The sequence below is a fragment of the Stenella coeruleoalba genome (genome assembly GCF_951394435.1).
Source record: "Stenella coeruleoalba genome assembly, chromosome: 8".
NCBI lineage: Eukaryota > Metazoa > Chordata > Mammalia > Artiodactyla > Delphinidae > Stenella > Stenella coeruleoalba.
In genome coordinates this window covers 14,810,039-14,828,901 of record NC_137154.1, presented here as the reverse complement: position 1 = coordinate 14,828,901, position 18,863 = coordinate 14,810,039, and the positions used below count along the sequence as shown (strand labels likewise).

Here is an 18,863-nt window from a genome sequence, read left to right as displayed (position 1 = left end):
AATGCCCATAAGGGAAAAGTAGAGACTTTTTAATACCACTGTGTGCAGTTCCTGCCACATAGTAGGCACCTAATCAGTGTTTATCGAAGGGATGAATGAAAGAATGTAAATTTCATTTGCCTGATAAAAGTGCAATCTCAGCAATGTTGTGTTGGTCATAGTAGAAATCCCAGATGCTTCCACGTTGCCTCTCTCTGTCTCAGTTTCCTCATTTGACTAGGATGCCCCAGCACTTACACCCGGCTACACCTGGCCTTGACCCAGCCCCTTCTCTACAAAGTGGAGGCGGCCCCTGAGGTGCTTACTTGAGTTCTCCTCCACCCCAACCTGCTCTTGTCCTTTGGAGAATGTTCCACCCCACCCAGGCAGGTATTCCGAGTTCCCCCAGGGAAGAGAACTTTTCCAGCTCCTTCCAGAGTGGCAATTCTGAGTCCACGGTTCCAGGTAGCACTGGGAAACTACTGCCTACGCATCTGTTATGTTTCCGATAAAAACCCTTGGCCACTGGCTCTAAGTCAGAGCCTGAACTTTAGGGTTAGAGTGGTACCAGATTCAAGTCCCCCCTCTGCCTCTTACAAGTTGTGAGACCTTGGACAAGTCATTTATCTGAGTCTGCATCTGCAGGGCTCAGTACAGAGCAGAGGCTTAACAACATGGTGACCAGGGTCATTATCATCGTTACTGTTACCTCTAACATCAGGTTGAAGTAGATGCTAGGAAGTTTAGGGTTCCCTTCTTTCACCCTGAATCCCAGGGTCTACCCTGGATGAGGGGTTGCCTGTGACTTTTAATACAGAGCTACCAATACCTATGCCACAGCTGACTTGGAGACCTCTGCCTGACTCACCTTTTCCTTCTCAGCCTGGAGAGAGAGCCTCAGGGCACCTTCTTCTGGTCAACAGCTCAACTCCCTGGCTCTCGAGGGAAAGGGGACTGCAAAGAGGGTTGGTTTGTTTGTTTTTGGCTGGAAGAACAGATCTCTCCTCATCTGTCCCTGGTTTGAATCCTGAGTTTCTGAAACAGGATTTCTGCCATCACCCACTTGCCCTGAGCCACCAAGAAGGAGTGCTGGGAAATTGGGATGGGAAACCGGGCTCCAGCAGAGTCTGCCTTGAGAAGAGACCTCACCTGGCCGAGGACAAGCCACCAGTAGACTGGTTTCTATGGTAACATCTGGCTTCCGGTCCTAAGACAGGCTTCCTCCCACCTCCTCCCAGGTAGGCACCTGCCCCCATCTCTGGCTTTGGGAAGCTGCCAGGGTCCCCGCCAGGGACCATCTGTGCTGGCTCACCTGCAGGAGATGAGGGAGGGGCACAGGGGGCCTTCTCCAAGGCTGGTACCAAGAAAACACCCCACCCCCTAAATCCATCCACAGCCACATCGCACGGCTCTGTCCTTGCCAGGCATCTGCCCAGGGAGGGAGACAGAACAGATGCCAGGGTTCCAAGCTCTTGAAATGTTGGGCTTCTAACCGGCTCTGAAAAAATAGAAACTCTTGGGTGGAAAATTACCACCGGCTCCATTAGCAATTAAGCAAATGAGAAGAGGCTGACTCAGAGCCTCAGGTAACATCACATACTGTCTGGAGGAGCGGGTGGCTGTCAGGACACCAGGCCCGGGGCAGGGAAGGCAGGTACACGTGTACGTGGGTGTAGTCCATTTTATGCATGAGATTGGAGGCCAGAGATACATGTGAAAAGTCTCAATTCCCAAATCACAAAATGTTCAAACTTGAAGAGTGATCATTCTGTCCACATTTATTTTACAGATGCGGGCACAAGCCCAGAGGCAAGTGACGTGACCAGGGCCATGAAGATGGCAGTGACAAAGCCCGGCTGGGTTGCAGGTTCTCAGCTCCTAAATGCAGTGCTCTAGATTTGAGTTATTTCATAGACAGGAGCAGGCGGTTCAGGGGGAAGCCCCGTATAAAACGATTCCTGAACACTTCTTGCCTCTTCCGTTTCTCTTTTATATAAACCCAGACTCTCAAATATTAGTTTTGGGCTCCAGGAGCCATATTCGTAGTTGCCTGTGAAACATAGTCTACACAGTATTCGGCTACGTGGGATAAAACCCACTTCTATTTAATTATGGAAATTTAAATCCTGGCTGTAATTAAAAGGTAACAAATATGTATATGATATAAAATAAGGAATTACATGCACAGACTTGAAAAGCAAAGCCTTTCTTTACGGCTCATTTATCCTCTTTAAGAGCCTTTGGTTTTAATTCCATGTGACCTGGCTGATTGCCTACTGACTTGAAAATTCAGGCCCTTCCCCTGGCTTAGTGCCTGAGCCCCTTCCGGAAGCCAGGGCTGCAGCAGCCACCAGGAGGGCCTAAGATGACAGGATTCTGGAAGTTCCCTTGTCCCTGCCCACCACCTGGAGCACAGGTGAACCCCAAGCCACTGCCCTGACTCTTCCAGTGATGGGAGTACCACTTCGGGGGATGTTAGAGAAGGTCTCTAGTTTCCACCTGATTTTTCTTCTCAAGAATAAAGCTAAATTCCCAAGAGGCCTTGCCCAAGAATGTTCACAGCAGCATTTCCTGTAACGGAAAAAAAAAGAAAAGAAATATCTAAACATACGTCAACAGGAGAATGGGACTGTGATATATTCACGCAATGGAAAATAACACAGCAGCAAAAAAAAGAAAGGAACTAGAGCTAAATAAATATGCATGGGTAAAGCTCAACATTTTAATGTAGAGCAAAAATAATGTGATGCGATTTAAACTAAAAAACACGAAATATTCTGGAGTGCTCACGGTTTACAGGTACAGGTAGTAAAAAGATAAAGAAAGGTTTGAGGTGAGAAACCCAAAATTCAGGACGGTGGTCTTCTGAGTGAAAGGCTGAGCGGATTTCAACTGTATTTGTCAAGTTTTATAAAACGTGGCAGGGGCTCACGAGTGTTTATCAAATGATTTTTTCTACATTTTATATGTCTAAAATATTAAGTAAAAGGGAACAAAAACCACCAGGCAGCGACCCTGTTGGAAATTATTTATTTACCACTGCAAGATTTTTGCTCCAAAGTGTGACACCAGACATGTGACTACAATGTCTCATGCGCCTTTTTGTGCTTCGGTTCATGGTTACAAAACAGACACACGCTTAGAATCGACAACGGGAACACGGGCAGCAAAAACAAATCCCAAGGACTAGGTCTCTCTTTTGGTGGTCCTCACCTCCATTTGACTTAAGCTGCCCAGGAGTCCTTTACATCCCAAAGGAATTGCCCCTGAAGAACTGCTCTCCCAAACTGTTCTCTCTACGTAGCTTTGTTTGGGGTGATTTGCCATTGAATCCACACCAAGAGTCACATCTCAGATTGGACAGATGTGTGCAAGGTCTTGATCAATAGGCACTCAACAAATATATACTGATTTGAGGCAAGGAGTGAGTTGCAGGTTAATGAGATTCGACTCCCAATTCACCTCTGATTCATGCACTTCTTAGAAAATGCTTCCTGGCAAAGGACAAGGTGTTCCTTTCAAAAAAAAAAAACCACCAGATGCATTCACACAGACTCGATTACTCTAACGTGGTAGTAAATTGCAAGTGTCTCTGGTACAAGGTAAGCTGATGCAAAGATTAGTGAAGTTTTTTCATCTGGCAGTCTGATATCTCTGGGTAATTTAAAATTCACTGAGCTGGAGTTTTGGTGGAAAAGCACAGCTTTTATAATCTCGTCTATCGTTAATTACATTTACATAGTGAGCTATAAATTGTCATTAGGTGAACGGTAATACTCAATGTCACGAATTTCTAGGCCAACTGCTGAGGTGTCTGATGACTTTACCATTGAGAACTCAGCTAGGACTCTGATTTTTATGCCGTTTACATAAAAATGTGTCTTTTCTGCCTACTCCCCTATCCAGTCTTCATTCATCAATTCATTCAACAAATATTTATTGAGGGTGCATGAGCCAGTTCTATTCTAGGCATTTGGAATATACCAGTGAACACAACAGGCAAAAACCCCTGCAAAATCTCCCTCATTTCTATACAACCTTGTTAAGTGAGGTGATGGCTGACACCTAACATGTTAAGCAGTGACATTTGACTCCCATCACTAAACCTTTGAGATCCAAAGAAATGAATGCCTCATGATAGGATGACTGTGGGTGGAGTTGGTATTCTGGGATTAGGGGCCCCATTAACTCACCTCAAACATCCTTTGGTGTGACTGTAAGGCAGGTGAATGGACTTATAAGGAAGTAGAACCCGTGTCTCCTGAATTTAAGTCTAGAATCCAGACTTTTTTAGATCGGAGTAGAAGATATTACCAAGAAGAGAGTACTGGTCAGCTTACATAGGGAATGTTTTGTTCTGTTTCAGCATGCCAACCAAAAAAGGGAGACCAGAATGGTGAGGGGGTTCTCAAAAACATGTCGTAGGAAACCACTAACAAATGCCTTGCCTAAAAATACTTGGCAGACGGTGGTCAGCCTTAATGGGAGAGATTTCCAGTTACGTGAAAGAATTTCCCATTTGAGAGGGATTAGATATTTTTCTGTTTCTTCAGGGGATAGGTGGAAATTATTTCTAAATGCTTTTCTACTTTTGTCCAGAAAGGAAAAATAACGACAAAACGTTGATATGTCTCTACTCAGATTCTTAGGGAGAGACCAAGAATGATTTGACTTGTTAAAGGACTGAAGGAAAGGAATTCATTTTTAGGTCAGGGGCCTGGGTGACATCTGAAGGAGTTTAGATGTCAGTATTAAAGAGTCCAAATGTAGAATCCATGGTTCTGGAAATGCCTGGGATGATTCTGGCGCTTTCCGGGCATGGTCAGTTGCCAACATGAAGCTTAAAGATGATCTGCTGGCAGCCTCGGAGTTTGTTTCTAGCCAGGGATGCCTATAGCTCTCAAGCACAATTTCATCTATCACATCATTCACAGAGACAGAGCTGCCACGTCACTAGTCCTATTTTATGGATGGTCAACAACAGAACCCAGGAATCCTGGTTCCCAGGCAAAGATTATAACCACTCAGCAAGGCTCATAATATGATTAATGATGTGCAAGGCTATTTGGAATAATCAGGTAGTGATTTGAAACCTAGCTGCTCATTACTTACTAATGAAAGTGATAGGTTCTAAAAACAGAGGGACAGGGGCACATTTGCAAAAGACCTCCTTTCCTTCTCTACCTCCACAGAGCCAGACTAAATTATGTGCCCCAAACTGAATTTCTTCTCAAGTGGCTGGTATACTGAGAAGGGATGCGTTTGACTCAGAGGGTCACTTCGGTGATGCTGGTGGACATGACAACCAGCACCCAATAACTAACGGGGGATCCCACCTATTCCTGGTCAGGGAAGGTCTCCCCAAGTATAATATAAATTGATTTTGAGATGAAACAATACAATTATTCAATAGAAAGCACAAAATTCGGTCCAAGAGCAGGATCTGAAAAGCACAGATGAAAACATTAAGAATTCAAATGATGACATTAAAAACGGAGGCTCCTATATTTTACACCAACAGTTAGGATGTCCAGCATCGACACTGGCAGCCCCAGGGTGTTGGGGGCCTGACGAGGACTGTGAAATCCTGCCTGGGATGTTGTAAAAGGGATCTCTCCAAGTGCGGTGCTCCAACCTTGGCATGCAAACTACTCTGTGTTTGTTAAAAATGCAGCCTCCTGGGGTGCAGCCAGGATTACGGATTCCGAATGTCTAGAACAGGGCCTGGGAATCTGCTGGTGATTCTCCACGCACTAAGGTTTGAGAACTGCTGGGTTAGTTAGTGCCTGGGGTCGGTAGCACGATTTCATGCTGGCTAAGATTCCACCTGCCCTGACAATCTCTGATTCTTATGAGATGATCCAGGATACATCATTTCTGTCACCCTTTTTGACACGCTTATTTTTAAAAAGCCACATTCCTTGCATCCATTATTCCCCAGATTAAGCATTCCCTGCATCTGGCCTGACCCCCGCTGCAAAACCTGCACACAGACCGTATACGATAAGCGTCTCTTCAATCACACAGGTAAGCAAAACGCATTCCTCCTGACCCAAATGTCCCGTCTCCGCCCTGCCCGGCCTTGCTTGTTTTTAAGAAACAGGAGTGTGATGGGAGAGGAAGAGGGTCCTGGTCTTCACACACACATCTGTCTTCTGGTGTCAGAATGCGAAGGGGGCACAAGAGGAGGTCGTGGAGGACAGTGGGGCTGGGAGCGGGCTGCGCCCGAGGAGGGTGGCGGCCTGGGCGGCTGGCTACGGGCGCAGCTGGTGCCACATGGCGATCTGCCGGCGCGGGTTCTTCAGCATCTCCTCCCAGTGGCTGCGCTCGGAGCCCGAGGCGTGCAGGCCCAGGCTGCAGCGCCCAAGCGGGCAGCTCTGCCCCTCGGCGCCCTGGCCCAGCACGTCCAGCTCCACACTGGAGGCCCGCAGCAGGTCATCCGGCAGCTCAAACATGATCATCTCGTTCCACACGGGGTTGATCTTGTGCTTGGCGCGTTTCGTCTGCTTCTTCTTCAGCTTCCGAGCCTGGTGCTTCAAGGTCACCTTGACAGAGACATCTGGGGAGAGACAGGGGGACAGAGACAGAGAAGGGCCGAGAGTGAGCTTCTGGGGCATGGTGGGGCCTGGGACGATATTCCCTCTCGGGGATGGAGAGACAGGCTCTCTGGCTCAAGATCTGCACTGAGGCACCCTCTCTACCACCCCTCCCCCACCTCATGGGCCATGTATTCACTCAACAGCTATTAAATGCCCACCATACGGCAGACACTGATCTAGACATGGGGATACGGCAGAAGCTCCTGCCTCAAGTGTGGAGAACAGACCATAGCAAAATATATATGGCTGGTCATCAGGCGGCCCATGACTGGGTCACGCTAAGGTACAGCCAGGAAGGTTCGTCATGAGCCCTTCCGAGCGCCTTCACGTCCCACATCAAACCAGGCCCAGGATGACGGCTCAGACGTCCTGCAGCTTCATTTTTTTTTTTTTTTTTTTTTTTTGCGGTACGCGGGCCTCTCACTGTTGTGGCCTCTCCCGTTGCGGAGCACAGGCTCCGGACGCGCAGGCTCAGCGGCCATGGCTCACGGGTCCAGCCGCTCCGCGGCCTGTGGGATCTTCCCGGACCGGGACATGAACCCGCGTCCCCTGCATCGGCAGGCGGACTCTCAACCACTGTGCCACCAGGGAAGCCCCTGCAGCTTGATTTTAAACTCAGACCAGAAACACTAAGCCATCCGTATGTCTTCATCCCCTCGGTTCTCCGTCCAGGATATCTGTTCCTAGGATAGCAGGTCTCCTGCTGGTTGGTTGAGTTCTTCTCGTCTGTGCTTCTGCAAGTTTTACTTGAGGATCCCGACCTCATGCGGAGGGTGAGGGCAGCCTGCCTTGACCCCCAGGAGACTGGCCGACAGACCACTAGACAAGCTTTCTCGTAACATCACGAGGCTTAGGACAGACTGTGTTTTCATGAGTCAGGGTTTCCGAAGCCAATGTGAGCGTAATTGTTACCCTGTATTTATTGCTATAATTATCACCCCCAGGTGGTTAGTTTGTTATTTCAGCAGAGATATTTGAGAGATAAAGTGTTGAGCTGTAATTGTCCTGACAGGAGCTATAAAAATTTAAAAAAAAAAAACGGAGGAGGAGGCAAAGTATTGTCTGGAAGGGATGAGGAAATTGCAATGAATTCTGACCTTTGGCACAGGAATCTGTCAGCCAGACCAACTCTTCTGACTGCATTCGCCAAAAATCTCTTGCTCAAAGGTTCTGAATGCAGAGGCAATTCTTTATTTGTTTGCTGCTATAAATATCTATTTATTTATATCCTGCTCTGAGCACTTGGCTCCGGGTCCAGGTATCCTAGGGCTGACCAACGTTGCTTTTCTGCTCTGACAAGAGAGGCTGTTTGGTCCTTAAGACTTGGGGCCTGTGCTGGGGTGTCCAGAGGGAGAAGCCAAGGCTCCCAGAGTGCTGAAGAGATGTTTATTGGGGTACACACACAGACGCCACCTTAGCCTGTGCACCCACACGCCGTCTGCTGTCACCCACACTCAGCTGGTGTGGGGATGGCAGGCTGGCAAAGGCTGGGGAGAGAGGGGAGCCTAGGGTGGGTGTGGGGAGTAGAGTGATGGCTAGCTGAAACTGGGGAGGGAGAACCCTGGCTTCCCGACACCGGCCCGGAAGGTGGGTCCAGCCAGGTCCGGTTGAGGAGCGCTGGCCTAAGTTTTCCCTACAGCCCAGACACTCCGCTCCCTGGCTGCAGTCTGATTCTTGGCTTCCTATGACCCATGGGTAAGGCTGATTCTTCTTGTGATGGATCCGCAACATAGGGAGCCCCAGGTAGCTCATTCCTGGGCCCCAGTGGGTGGGATTGGCGCAGGAGTGAATGCATGTGACTTTAGAGAAGTGAGTGTGTCCTTCCAAATTGGTTTGTATGTTTGGGGTGGAGGACACAGCTGAGGCTGACTCCACAAACGCACTCATGTTCCACATCCCTGCTCACCTGTGCCCACTGCCTCCCAGGTGCCACCCCCCCTCGCAGTGGGAGGGGCCCTAGCTCCCCTCTCACACCTCACTCACCCTTCCCCAGGAGCTCCTTGGACTGATTAGCATGGAGGTTCTTGGCCTTAATCAGCACCAGTAGGAGGCGGTTGGCAGCCGGGAGGTAGCTGATGGAGAGAAGGACCTCTCCCGTTCCTGCAGATGGCTCCTGAAACAGAAGAGGGGATGCAGGAGGTGAGTCTCATTTAGGGATGCCTTCTGACTCCCTCACCATCGCTGAGGCTGGGATCACACTAGCCTTGTATCCAACGGGCATCCTGGAAAGAATTTACCCATCAGCACTGCTTTCTCCACCCTCGCAGAAGGGAGGAAGGTACAGAGTTCTGTGTAGCGTGTGTTTCAATACAAGTTTTTTTCATTTGCCACAAAACGTGATTTTCCAAACAGTTTATATTCAAATCCAACATATAAAACAGATCAAAGAGATGCCATTCAGGATGTGGCAGGGCCAGAGGGCCTGGACCCCCTCTCACCTCCAGCACCCCCGCCCCCGGCTCCTGGGGCGTCTGTATAGAGCCCTAGCGTTCTAGGGAACAGAGTTTGAGAACCACTGCATTGACTGATCAGGTCCCTGGGGCAGCGGGCTGCTGTAAGACATTACTCTGCTTGAAAAAATAATCCCTTCCAGGCCCTGCAGGCCTGAGAGAGTCAATAATGCGATGTACTAATGCTGAATAGGGCCTGGCTTGGTCAACAGCATGGCCAACCGTGTCAACAAAAGGCCGGGCCTGTGAGGGGAGGTACCACACCAGAGACACTGGCAGTAACTGATTTGCAGGAGGTGTTGATGCCTCCGGCAAGCGTCCAGCATGTCCATCCCCCACCGGCAGCTTTACAGAGTGTCTCCACTGAAATTCCTACAAGAGCAAATCCATTGAGGGACAAAAACGAGTGAAAGAGACACCACAGGAGGCAGGTCACAGCCCAAGGGGAGTGCTAAGAGTATAGACGCTAGAATTGCTTGTCTGGTCTCAGTTCCAATCATACCATTTACTAGCTGTGTGACCTTAGGCAAGTTATTTCTCTTTCCAAAACTTCCATTTCCTCATCTGTAAAATGGGAACAATAATATCTCCACCCAATGGGGTTGTGAAAATTAAATGAGTAATTATTTAACGGCTTAGAACAGTGCCTGGCACACACGACAGCATCTGTCCCCGTGCTTTGACGATTACCATTAGTTATCAAGAAAGGACAATGACTACTTCTTGAGTTGATTAAGTGGGAACATTGTTTCTGGGTGAATGGGAGCCAGTCTGTGCTCAGGGAGTGAAGCTGGATGGAGTAGCTGGCCAGCCCTCTGCCGGGGTCACACCTTTCATCCAGGAAACATGTCTTCAATAGGACCGGAATGATTCAACTAGCCCTAAGTGGCTAGTTATGTGATGGAATGATTCTGGGAGATGCCAGGAATTTGGTAATGGCATTAAGGGTAGCAGCTAACATGACACACTCTGTGCTGGGTGCAATTACAGTATCTATCCCCCAAGCCTTCATCTCCGCAAAGCCATCCCCAGCACCCAGCACACAGCTGACGCACAATACGTATTTGTGAGAAGGAAGGGTGAGACATCCCATTTAATCTTGACAACAAGAGTAAGAGGGATACTGACCTCGTTCCCATTTTAAGCATAAGACCCTGATGCTCAGAGAGGGCCCTTCACTGCCTGAGGTCATGTAGCCAGTAAGTAGCAAAACTGAGCCTTGAATGGGGGTCTGGTTTAATAGCAAAGCCCCAGTCCTAAACCCGTGGTCCTCCAGCATCCTCGGCGGACAGACCTCTCATTTCACAGTAAAGGAACTGAGTTCAGGCATGTGTACTGAGGGGTGGCAGCTGAGCTGGGATGGGCACCAGCCTCCTGATTCAAGATCACTTATTGGAGGTCCACAGTTGTTGGCCTGGGCTGTGGCCACAGGGTGACCAAGTGAGAGCAGCCTGGGCCCATCAGCCCGTGAAGGGCTCATCACCTCTGTGTAGGGAGCCGCGAGCCCCAGATGAGCCCAGCTGGCTGTGCCGCAGCTGGAGAATTTGAACAGCATCTGCCCCCTCGGCTCTGCTGTTTAAAGTACCTGCTGACAAAAATAACCCGCTTTCTTTCTCCATCTTTTCTCTGTTTTTTCCCGCACCCACCACCCCTGCGTCTTTCTCTTGGGTTCTCAATGAATCATTCCAGCCGCCCTTGGAGTGGGTCACTCTGTGGTCCCTGGTGACGCACATGCCACTTTTGGCTGAGTGTCTTCCGGTGAGAACTGGGGCACCACTGGCACCTCCTTTAACCCATTCTGACCGAGAGAAGAAAACCACGTGGGCTCCAGCAACTGATGGCTCCGCCCACTTTGTTCAAATCGGCCCGCACCCTCCAGCTAGTGGGGGCAAGGGGCTCCCTAGCCTGGCCTTGGGGCTCTCATACACCGAGAGCCCCATCTCAGACTTCTGACTCCACGCCGCCCTCTGAGATTGTTCACACTTGCGGCAAGCAGGCCAGCGGTCCAAGTGGATGTGCGAGTATATTTGCGGAACAGTGACGGCTACGATGAGTGTAACGATCATTAGGATGGATGAGCCGTGAGGGCAGGTCTTTTGTCTTCATCACTGCTGTGTCCCCAGCTCCCAGCACTGTACCTGGCACATGGTGGGAACCGGGCAAAGTATTTGTGGAATGAATGAATCACTTTTGTTCTTCTAGGGGAAAGGATGGAAACAGGTTAGGTGCCTGGGATTTCTGCCCAGATAGGCTGCATTTCTACGATTGGGAAGCAGCACCAGACTCTCCAAAGCCCTGGGGTGGAGCCCCTCCATCTCCTGAGGAAGCTGGTTTACCAGCTGAACAAACCAAAGTGTCGGGTTCCTCTTCCCCGGGGGGCCCAGGCTGTGCTTCCACACAAGTCCCAAATCACACACTAATTAGAGCGTGTGCTCGGGAACAGCCGGGGTCCAGCTGACAGTGGCTGTCAGTGTTTATCAATTTGCTGAGGCTGGGAAATAGAGGAAGATAAGGCGAAGAAGATATCATAGCCAGAAGTGAAGCAGGTGGGGCGTGAAAGCGTACTCTCCCCTCCCTCGGGGCTCATCAGGAAAGGCGCCGCTGACTGCTGTCTCGGGCATTGTCGGGCACTTACATCCCACAGCGGCAGGAGGACGACCCGGGATTTCCAACCAGACTGACCTGGCCTCAAGGCCGAGCTTGCCAGGTCCCAGGTGGGTGACCCCACGCGGGTCACTGAGCTACTCTAAGCCTCAGTTCTCTTGCCTGTAAATGCCACAGTCCTGGTGTCACTTCCGCCTGGTTGATTAGGGACAGAACTTTGGCAAAGTTCGAAGCATAGCAACGGATAGATGGCAAAAGCTCAAAAATTAGTGTCGTTGTTAGTATTTTTATTACTCCAGCGTGGGAGTCAGCAAACTTTTGCTGACCAGATAGTAACTATCGTAGGCTTTGCAGGCTATACAGTCTCCAGATAAGGCACTGACCAGCTGGTTGAGAGACTGGTCATCCAGAAGGTTCCCTCTAGGCACCATCACGGCAGAGCCTTGGACCTGGGGCCCTAAATAGCCACACACTGTCCTGCAGCCCTGACCTTCCTCGACACCCCCCCCCCCCCCCACTGTCCTGGCCTGTGGGGAATGATGGTTTGCTCTCCAAGGAGCCTCTCTCTGAACAGCAAGGCATCTCAGCAGACGCTTGTTTCCCACTCATGGTTTCTGCAGCAGCAGAGGGGTGGGGAGAACCGTCCCAGGCTACAACCAACACCCCCTAGGCCTGGTCAGTCCTTCAAAGCCCAGCACAAGCACCACTGCACACCAGGCCTTTTAGAACTCCCCGTCTGAGCGCTTCAGTTAGGCCCCTCTTAGATGCCTTATGTCAGATGTCATCAGCATCATAGCCATCATCACCGTCATCGTCATCTGTTCCAACTTCTCCCTCAGGCCTGTACTTTCTACGAGTAGAGGGGCTCTGCCCGGCGCTCCTCTCCCCTGCACTGCCTGGCTCACACTAGGTGCGTGGGGAGTATGAGTGGTTGTAAATGGGGATAATATTGTTAGCACCAGAGCCAACTCACTCACAGTGCGATGTTTTCCATGATGGCGAGGCCAGGGGTGGGTGTGTGCGTGGCAAGCTAGAAGCAAAACTAGACACCAGGAATCCCCAGTCCTGAGCTATCAGTCTGCTCCAGTCCCCCACCCTATTCAAGACTCCACCTCACTTTGATAACCCGCCTCCCTCTCCAGACCCCCGCCCCTAGCCTGGGAAGTTCTCCGAAGTTTGTTCCATGAGCACCGGCCCAGTCCTGCATCCCATGTGCCACTAACAGGTTTTACCTTTCCCGGGGAGAGGCAACCCTACCTTAACTGAAGTCTTCAGCTCGCCCCACTGGGCGGACCCCAGAGGCACCGACACCCCATCCAGGCCCAGGCGCAGCTCCCCGGCCACACTGTGGCGAGAGAAGCGGTCGCAGGTCCTCAGGGTCAGTGTCAGGGTCGCTGTGGGGAGCTCTCCCTCTGCCAGGGGGAGCACGAGGCCTTCCTCCCACGTGGTGTGCAGCTGCCGCTTCTTCAGGGCCGTCTGGGCCTCCACGGAGCCCATCGTGTTGGCCACGCTGCCCTGGATATAGCAGTCACAGCCTCCGTCATGGTCACTGGTCACAGCTGCAGCCGGGGAGAAAGCAGCCAGATGTAGGGCTTATGAGGACCAGGGGAAGGGAGAAGCAGGGCCCTGCTGTGAGCTGCAGAATCCGCCTTAGTCGTCATGACCTCGGGCGTCTGAAAGACCCCGCCGGGGCTGACGACACTGGCTTCGTGGAATCGCCTTTCAGTAAGACATTTAGAAATGGGAGATCTTCCTCATGACTCTGAGATTTCCCCAAGGCGCCAGGGCCCACAAACTGCTGATGATTTTCATTCGTCTTGCTGCTGATTCCATAATTCGTTTGCTCTCTACATTAAATACTTACCACACAACTACCTGTGATATAAATCGCTTGGCCGCTACCTCATGACTGCTGTCTTGCATCTGAACTTTGGGGTTTTTAAGGCTTCCCCGTGTGGAAATTTGCACCTGTGGAGCTTTTATGACTGGTTCCTCAGTGATCATTTGAGAAGTGGTAGCCGGCGTTACCCAGGCGGAGAAGATGAAGAACTGAGGCCATGTGTCCTAATAGAAAGAGCCCTGCACTGAGCTTCAGGGGAACTGGGCTCAGTCCTGGCCCTGGCACCAGTTAGCTGGAGTGACCTTAGACAAGTCACCTGACGTTGCTAGACTTCAGTTTCCGAACTGTAAAATGGGACTACTGTGCAGCCCAAATGTAAGAAAGTATATGAAACACTAAAAAAAATCTTAAAAGAAGTAAAAACGAAAAACACACCCTCAAAAAAATAAAATTAAGTACAAAAGTCCAACTCATCCTGTCCCCAGCTTCCAGCTTCCAGGGGCCCCAGAGTAGTGCATTTTTAGCCCCGATTCCTTTGCAAAGTCTTAGCTTTGTTTGCTGATGGTAAAGTGAATTGTCAGGGTAGGGAGACCAGGGACATCCTGACCCTGTAGGAAAGACTACCTGGTTCTAGGACTACAAAAGCTTTGCTGACCATTCAGAATACCCTCTGTGTCTAGCACAGGCCCTGTCCAATGTCAAAGGCATCTATGGCAGAGACGACTAGCTGTTCACCAAAACCCATTCCCTTCTTTTAACTGGGCACGTGCTAGGCCACATTTCCCAACATCCTTTGCAGTCAGTGGTCATGTGACCAAGTTCCAGCCAATGGGAAGTGAGCAGGCGTGATGCATACCTTACGTAGGATACAGCTTTTAAGGAACAGTTGTGCGCTCTCCCTGTTCTCCCCATCCTTCCACCTGCTAGATACAGATGACAAGGAGGCCTCAGTGGAAGGAGCCCAGTCCCTGAATCACTATTTGGAGGAAAGATGTCCACCAACCAGGAATCTCCACTTTGGACTGGTATATGAGAGAGAGGAAAAACCCCTGTGTGTCTGAGCATCACACACATCAGGGTCTTGTTTGTTACAGAGTGAAAATCTAGTACCCAGTGCTACCTCCAGCCACAGATGCTCTGGGGAGACAAGCACACAGAAGGCCGTGAAAGTCAGCTAAGAACATACCTTCCAGGTGAGTCACAAATAGTTCCGCCTTTTGCCTGTCGTAGTCCAGACAGTAGTGAAGTTTGGGAGCTTGGTTCCATCTGGCAGCCTTCTCTGGGTTCCAAGTCTCCATGACACAGACATCCTCCACCACACCTGTTAAGAAGGTAAAGCCATTACTCCCACCCACGCTGGGGTCCTGTTTTCCAGATCATACCTTTTCCATCTCTGCCACAAATCCAAACCCAAAGCTTCCTAACCAGGTGCAAAACCATGGTGGCTGCACCAGGGGACCACCTGTGGTCCCGGGCATTACCATTCAAGGGACCATCACAGCCCAGTGGGCAAGACATGGGCTTTGGCGTCAGACATGAGCTGTTACATAATAGTTATGTGACCCTGGACAAGTTACTTGACTTCTTTGAACCTCAGTTTCCTCATCTTTACAATGGGAATGATAGCGGTTCCCTCTTCCTGGAGTTCCTGTGAGCATTAAATGAAATAAAGTGAGAAAAGTACTTAGCCCAGGGCCTGGCCCCTGGTGAGCTTTCAGCAGGGGAAACTGTCACAGACTGTGTGGTCCTGATCATCCTGTTTCAAGCAAATCATTCCCCAGCCCATCTCCAGCTCCATCTCTCTCACAGAGTCTAATCCCTGCTCCCCAGGAGTTCATGGCTGGAAATAAATGTCAGAGAATTAGTCAGGCAGGAGTAGATACTGGAGGGCAAGGCTGGAGATAGTGGATTTGACTTTAGAGCATGCTCAGTAAATACTTGCTGAATGAATTTAATTCAGAAGTTCTGAAAACTACAAATATTGCTCACTCTGCCCCTCACTTGGACAGGAGCCAAACATCTAAGATTCTCATTAGTCAAGCATAATGAGAATGAAATGATCCAGCAGCTGAGGAGACTCCACTTGTAGCAAATTGGAATTTAATTTTTTTTTTGCTTTTCAGGACTAATTTAAAGGGCAGAAATATAAAAGAGTATTTAATTTCCAAAATGGTTCATTATTGGGTTCCTGCAAGTAGTGAAGACTCTCCCTGGTGTGTCTAAGCAAGGAATGGGCTGACCAGGATGTGAGCACAATGTGTAAAGCCAAACGAACACCCACCCAGGCCCCGGGTGGCTTCCAAGGGCAGCACATGGACAGTGTCAGAGGGGGCTTGCCTGGCACCCAGAGCTCTCGGGTCTCAGACTGCTTCAGCCTTCAAAATCAAAACCAAACCGAGACCAAACCAAACCCAGCACCCCTGGGAAATGCAGAACAGCTTCAGCTTCAAAAACCAGGGCCCCGTATATGTATAACCGAGTCACTGTGCTGTACAGCAGGAAGTAACACAACATTGTAAATCAACTATACTTCAGTAAAAATTAAAAAAAAAAAGAATCGGACCCTGAGCTCTAAAAGGGGCTGATGAGAATCATTGATGGTGGGAGTAGACTGAGTTGCGCACATCATGGGGACAGTGTCTAATCGGGCGTCCTCTCCCTCTGCACACCCTGGCCTCTGGTCAGTATTTGCTGAACCAAACAGCTCTTAGATTTCAGTGGAATCAGAACTTGGTTGTTGCCTTCTGTGGTGGGGAAAGGAATGAGGAACCAGAAAGAGAAAACAAATGGATGTGTTGTGAATTCTTCAAAGTTTCAGACTCTGAAGTACTCTGCTGCTGTCCTTGGTGGAGAGCGGCCAAGCCTGGCTTCATCCCAGCCTCGAGAAGTCTGGGGCTCCCAAGGAGCCCTCCTGTGATTCTGCTTCTGATTCTGATTACCACTCCCAAGGGTCCTCATGCAAATTGTTCCCCACCCTCCAAGCTTAAGCTCTCAAGGCCTCAATGGGTTTATTTTCATTTAAAATGTGAGCTGGCAAACCTGGAGGCTAAAAGCCAACCAGGATTCGCTCCTGCCACCAGCACTACCTGTATTTGTTCTTGAAGAAATGCCAGCGTAATCACTGTAGTTCTGGGCTGGGTTGGTGGGGGGGCACCTGTTCACTGGCCAGCGTGGTGCTCGCCCCAGGCCAGAAGATGCCTTAGCCAGTTACGCTGCTCCTGTTTGCACCATCTCCCTCTCCAGCCACACAAACCATGTAACGATCCATTCTCCTGGCTGGATTTTTTGTCTCCTTATGAAAGTCTGCATGCTCCCTTGGGTTAGGCGCTGTCTCTGCCTTCATATCTGCCCCAGTGTCCAGCATAGCGCTGTACACAGAAAGGTGTGACATTCTTGATGTTGATGGTGATGAGAAGGAGAATAGAAACAATACTAATGATGATGTTTTGATTACATCCTTGGGCCAGGCTCTGAGTTAAACACTTTCTATGCATTATTATGTTTAATACTTTACAACAACCCTACTGGGCAGGTGATAGTATGATCCCATTTTATATACGAGGAAATTGAGGCCCCCAAAAGATTAGCAACGTGACCAGGGTCACACAATGGGTATATAAAAGGGGAGAGATTAAACCCATGACTCTGAAGCCTGTAGTTTGACCGCAGCTCTTTATCCCCTCTCTATAGTGGTGCCCATGTCTAGAAAGGGACTCTCCATTTCCCAGTGGAAAGTTGGAGGCCTTGGGGAGACGCAATGTGGGAACATGCAGGGAATAAAGGGCTAAAGGACTGTAACTCCAAGGTGCTGTGCCCACTGCTTGCCCAGTGTCCAATGCCACGGACACTGGGGCTGGCCATGCCCACCATCTACAGAGATGCTTTCACCCCTCGCTGAGTACTGCCCATGGAAGAGTGAGGGGCAGAGATCCCTACCATTCTGAGGAAGGACGAACAGCTCCTCTGTGACCTGCCTCTTGAGGCGGCTGTCATTCGGGGCCTGGGGGCTGGCAGGTGCAGCGGGCTCCGCTGTGGTCTTCAGCGTGTAGTCAGCGTAGTTGATGACCTCGGGGGCCGTCACAGCCGGCCTGGGGCCGTAGATATCTGGGAACTTGAGGAGGGCTCTGGGCTGAACGGGCTCTGTGGACTTTTTGACGTTGAACTGCACACACAAATCACTCTGATTAGTCCACGAGAGGATCTCCTGCCTGTTCCCACCCCCAAAAATGACAGTAGATGACCTGAGCTTTCAGGGGAGGCAGAGGGAGGGCTGTGGCTCCTTTCTGCTCTGAGGACCATGACTTGGGAAGGCAAAATGTCACCTCCAAGTGCAGCAGAACCTCCAACATCATGAATCACGCCGGGGCCTGCTGAGATGTCAGCCCTGTTCGTCCATCCCCCCTGCATCCATCCCCCATGCACCCTACAGCTGTGCCCCAGGCCTATCACGGTGGCCTTCCCTCCACTGCTCTCATCTGTGCCACCTGCCTCTTTGTCTTCCCTCCTCCTAGTTTTTTTCTCTTATTCCTCCTCCCCCTCCGCTTCTCCACCCAATGGCTCAGAAATGTCTGTGGCCCCACAGACATTTGCAAGACATCCAAACTCCTTGCAGTGACCGATAAGTGCTTGCCCAGCCTGGCCCTGCTCATCTTTCTGACATTGCCCCCAAACCCCTTTCCAGCCACTGAGCAACCTGCTTCTCAAACAGGCTGAACTCTTTCTGAGTTTGGCTTCTGGCCCCCAACTCCTCCCCGCAAACCACTCACCCCCACCTCCACCAGCTTTAAATTAAGTCCCTCCTCCAAGCCTGTCCCTCCTTATCACCACATCCAGCTTTGCTTTACAGCATCTCTCTCACCCTGTATTGTTTTCACCATAGCCTGACCTGTTTGTGGTCAGTCTCTCCCACTGGTATGTGAGCTCCACAAGCACAGGGATTATGTCTTGTCTTGTTCCTGCAGTGTCGGCTCACGGGGAGCACACAATACATACTTGTGGCTAGGGCTGCCATGTTCAGTTGTGCGCTCTGTGCACTGCACAAAGATGTCTGGATGCGGAGCAAGTGGGGGCTGAAATGCAATTTGTGCACCCCTCGCCCAGCTATGTGCCCTGGGGTAGGGCTGAGTCCACCTGGGGGAAAGTCCATCTTTTCTTTACACAAAGACCCACCTGCTTGTCAAGTCTTAGGTGAGCAAGGCTGCCTCATACAGGAGTGGAATCTCCTATCTTTGCCTCCACTGGGGACTGAGATGTCTCCTGCTTGAGGGATTCAAAGTTATTTAACAGGCAGCAATACCGAGGACCCGTCCAGTCCCCAGGAAATTGAGGGTGGACGAGCAGATCTAGAGCTTGAGTTGCTGACGCACTGGGTGGGCAGCCCACAAAACGGCC

The 18,863-nt window shown here is 50.3% G+C and overlaps 1 protein-coding gene across 1 annotated transcript in view; it reads right to left on the bottom strand.

Annotated features, from left to right (window-relative positions):
- Positions 1-6,233: 6,233 nt before the first annotated feature.
- The window catches only part of SYT13 (synaptotagmin 13), a gene marked incomplete at both ends in the record, with an annotated part of 38,218 nt that continues 25,588 nt past the window's right edge, over positions 6,234-18,863 (bottom strand). The window contains 5 exons of the mRNA XM_079929531.1: positions 6,234-6,538; positions 8,562-8,691; positions 12,890-13,191; positions 14,659-14,793; positions 17,409-17,634. Of these exons, the coding sequence (XP_079785657.1) occupies positions 6,234-6,538; positions 8,562-8,691; positions 12,890-13,191; positions 14,659-14,793; positions 17,409-17,634 (1,098 nt within the window). The remainder of the gene's footprint in view (positions 6,539-8,561; positions 8,692-12,889; positions 13,192-14,658; positions 14,794-17,408; positions 17,635-18,863) is intronic.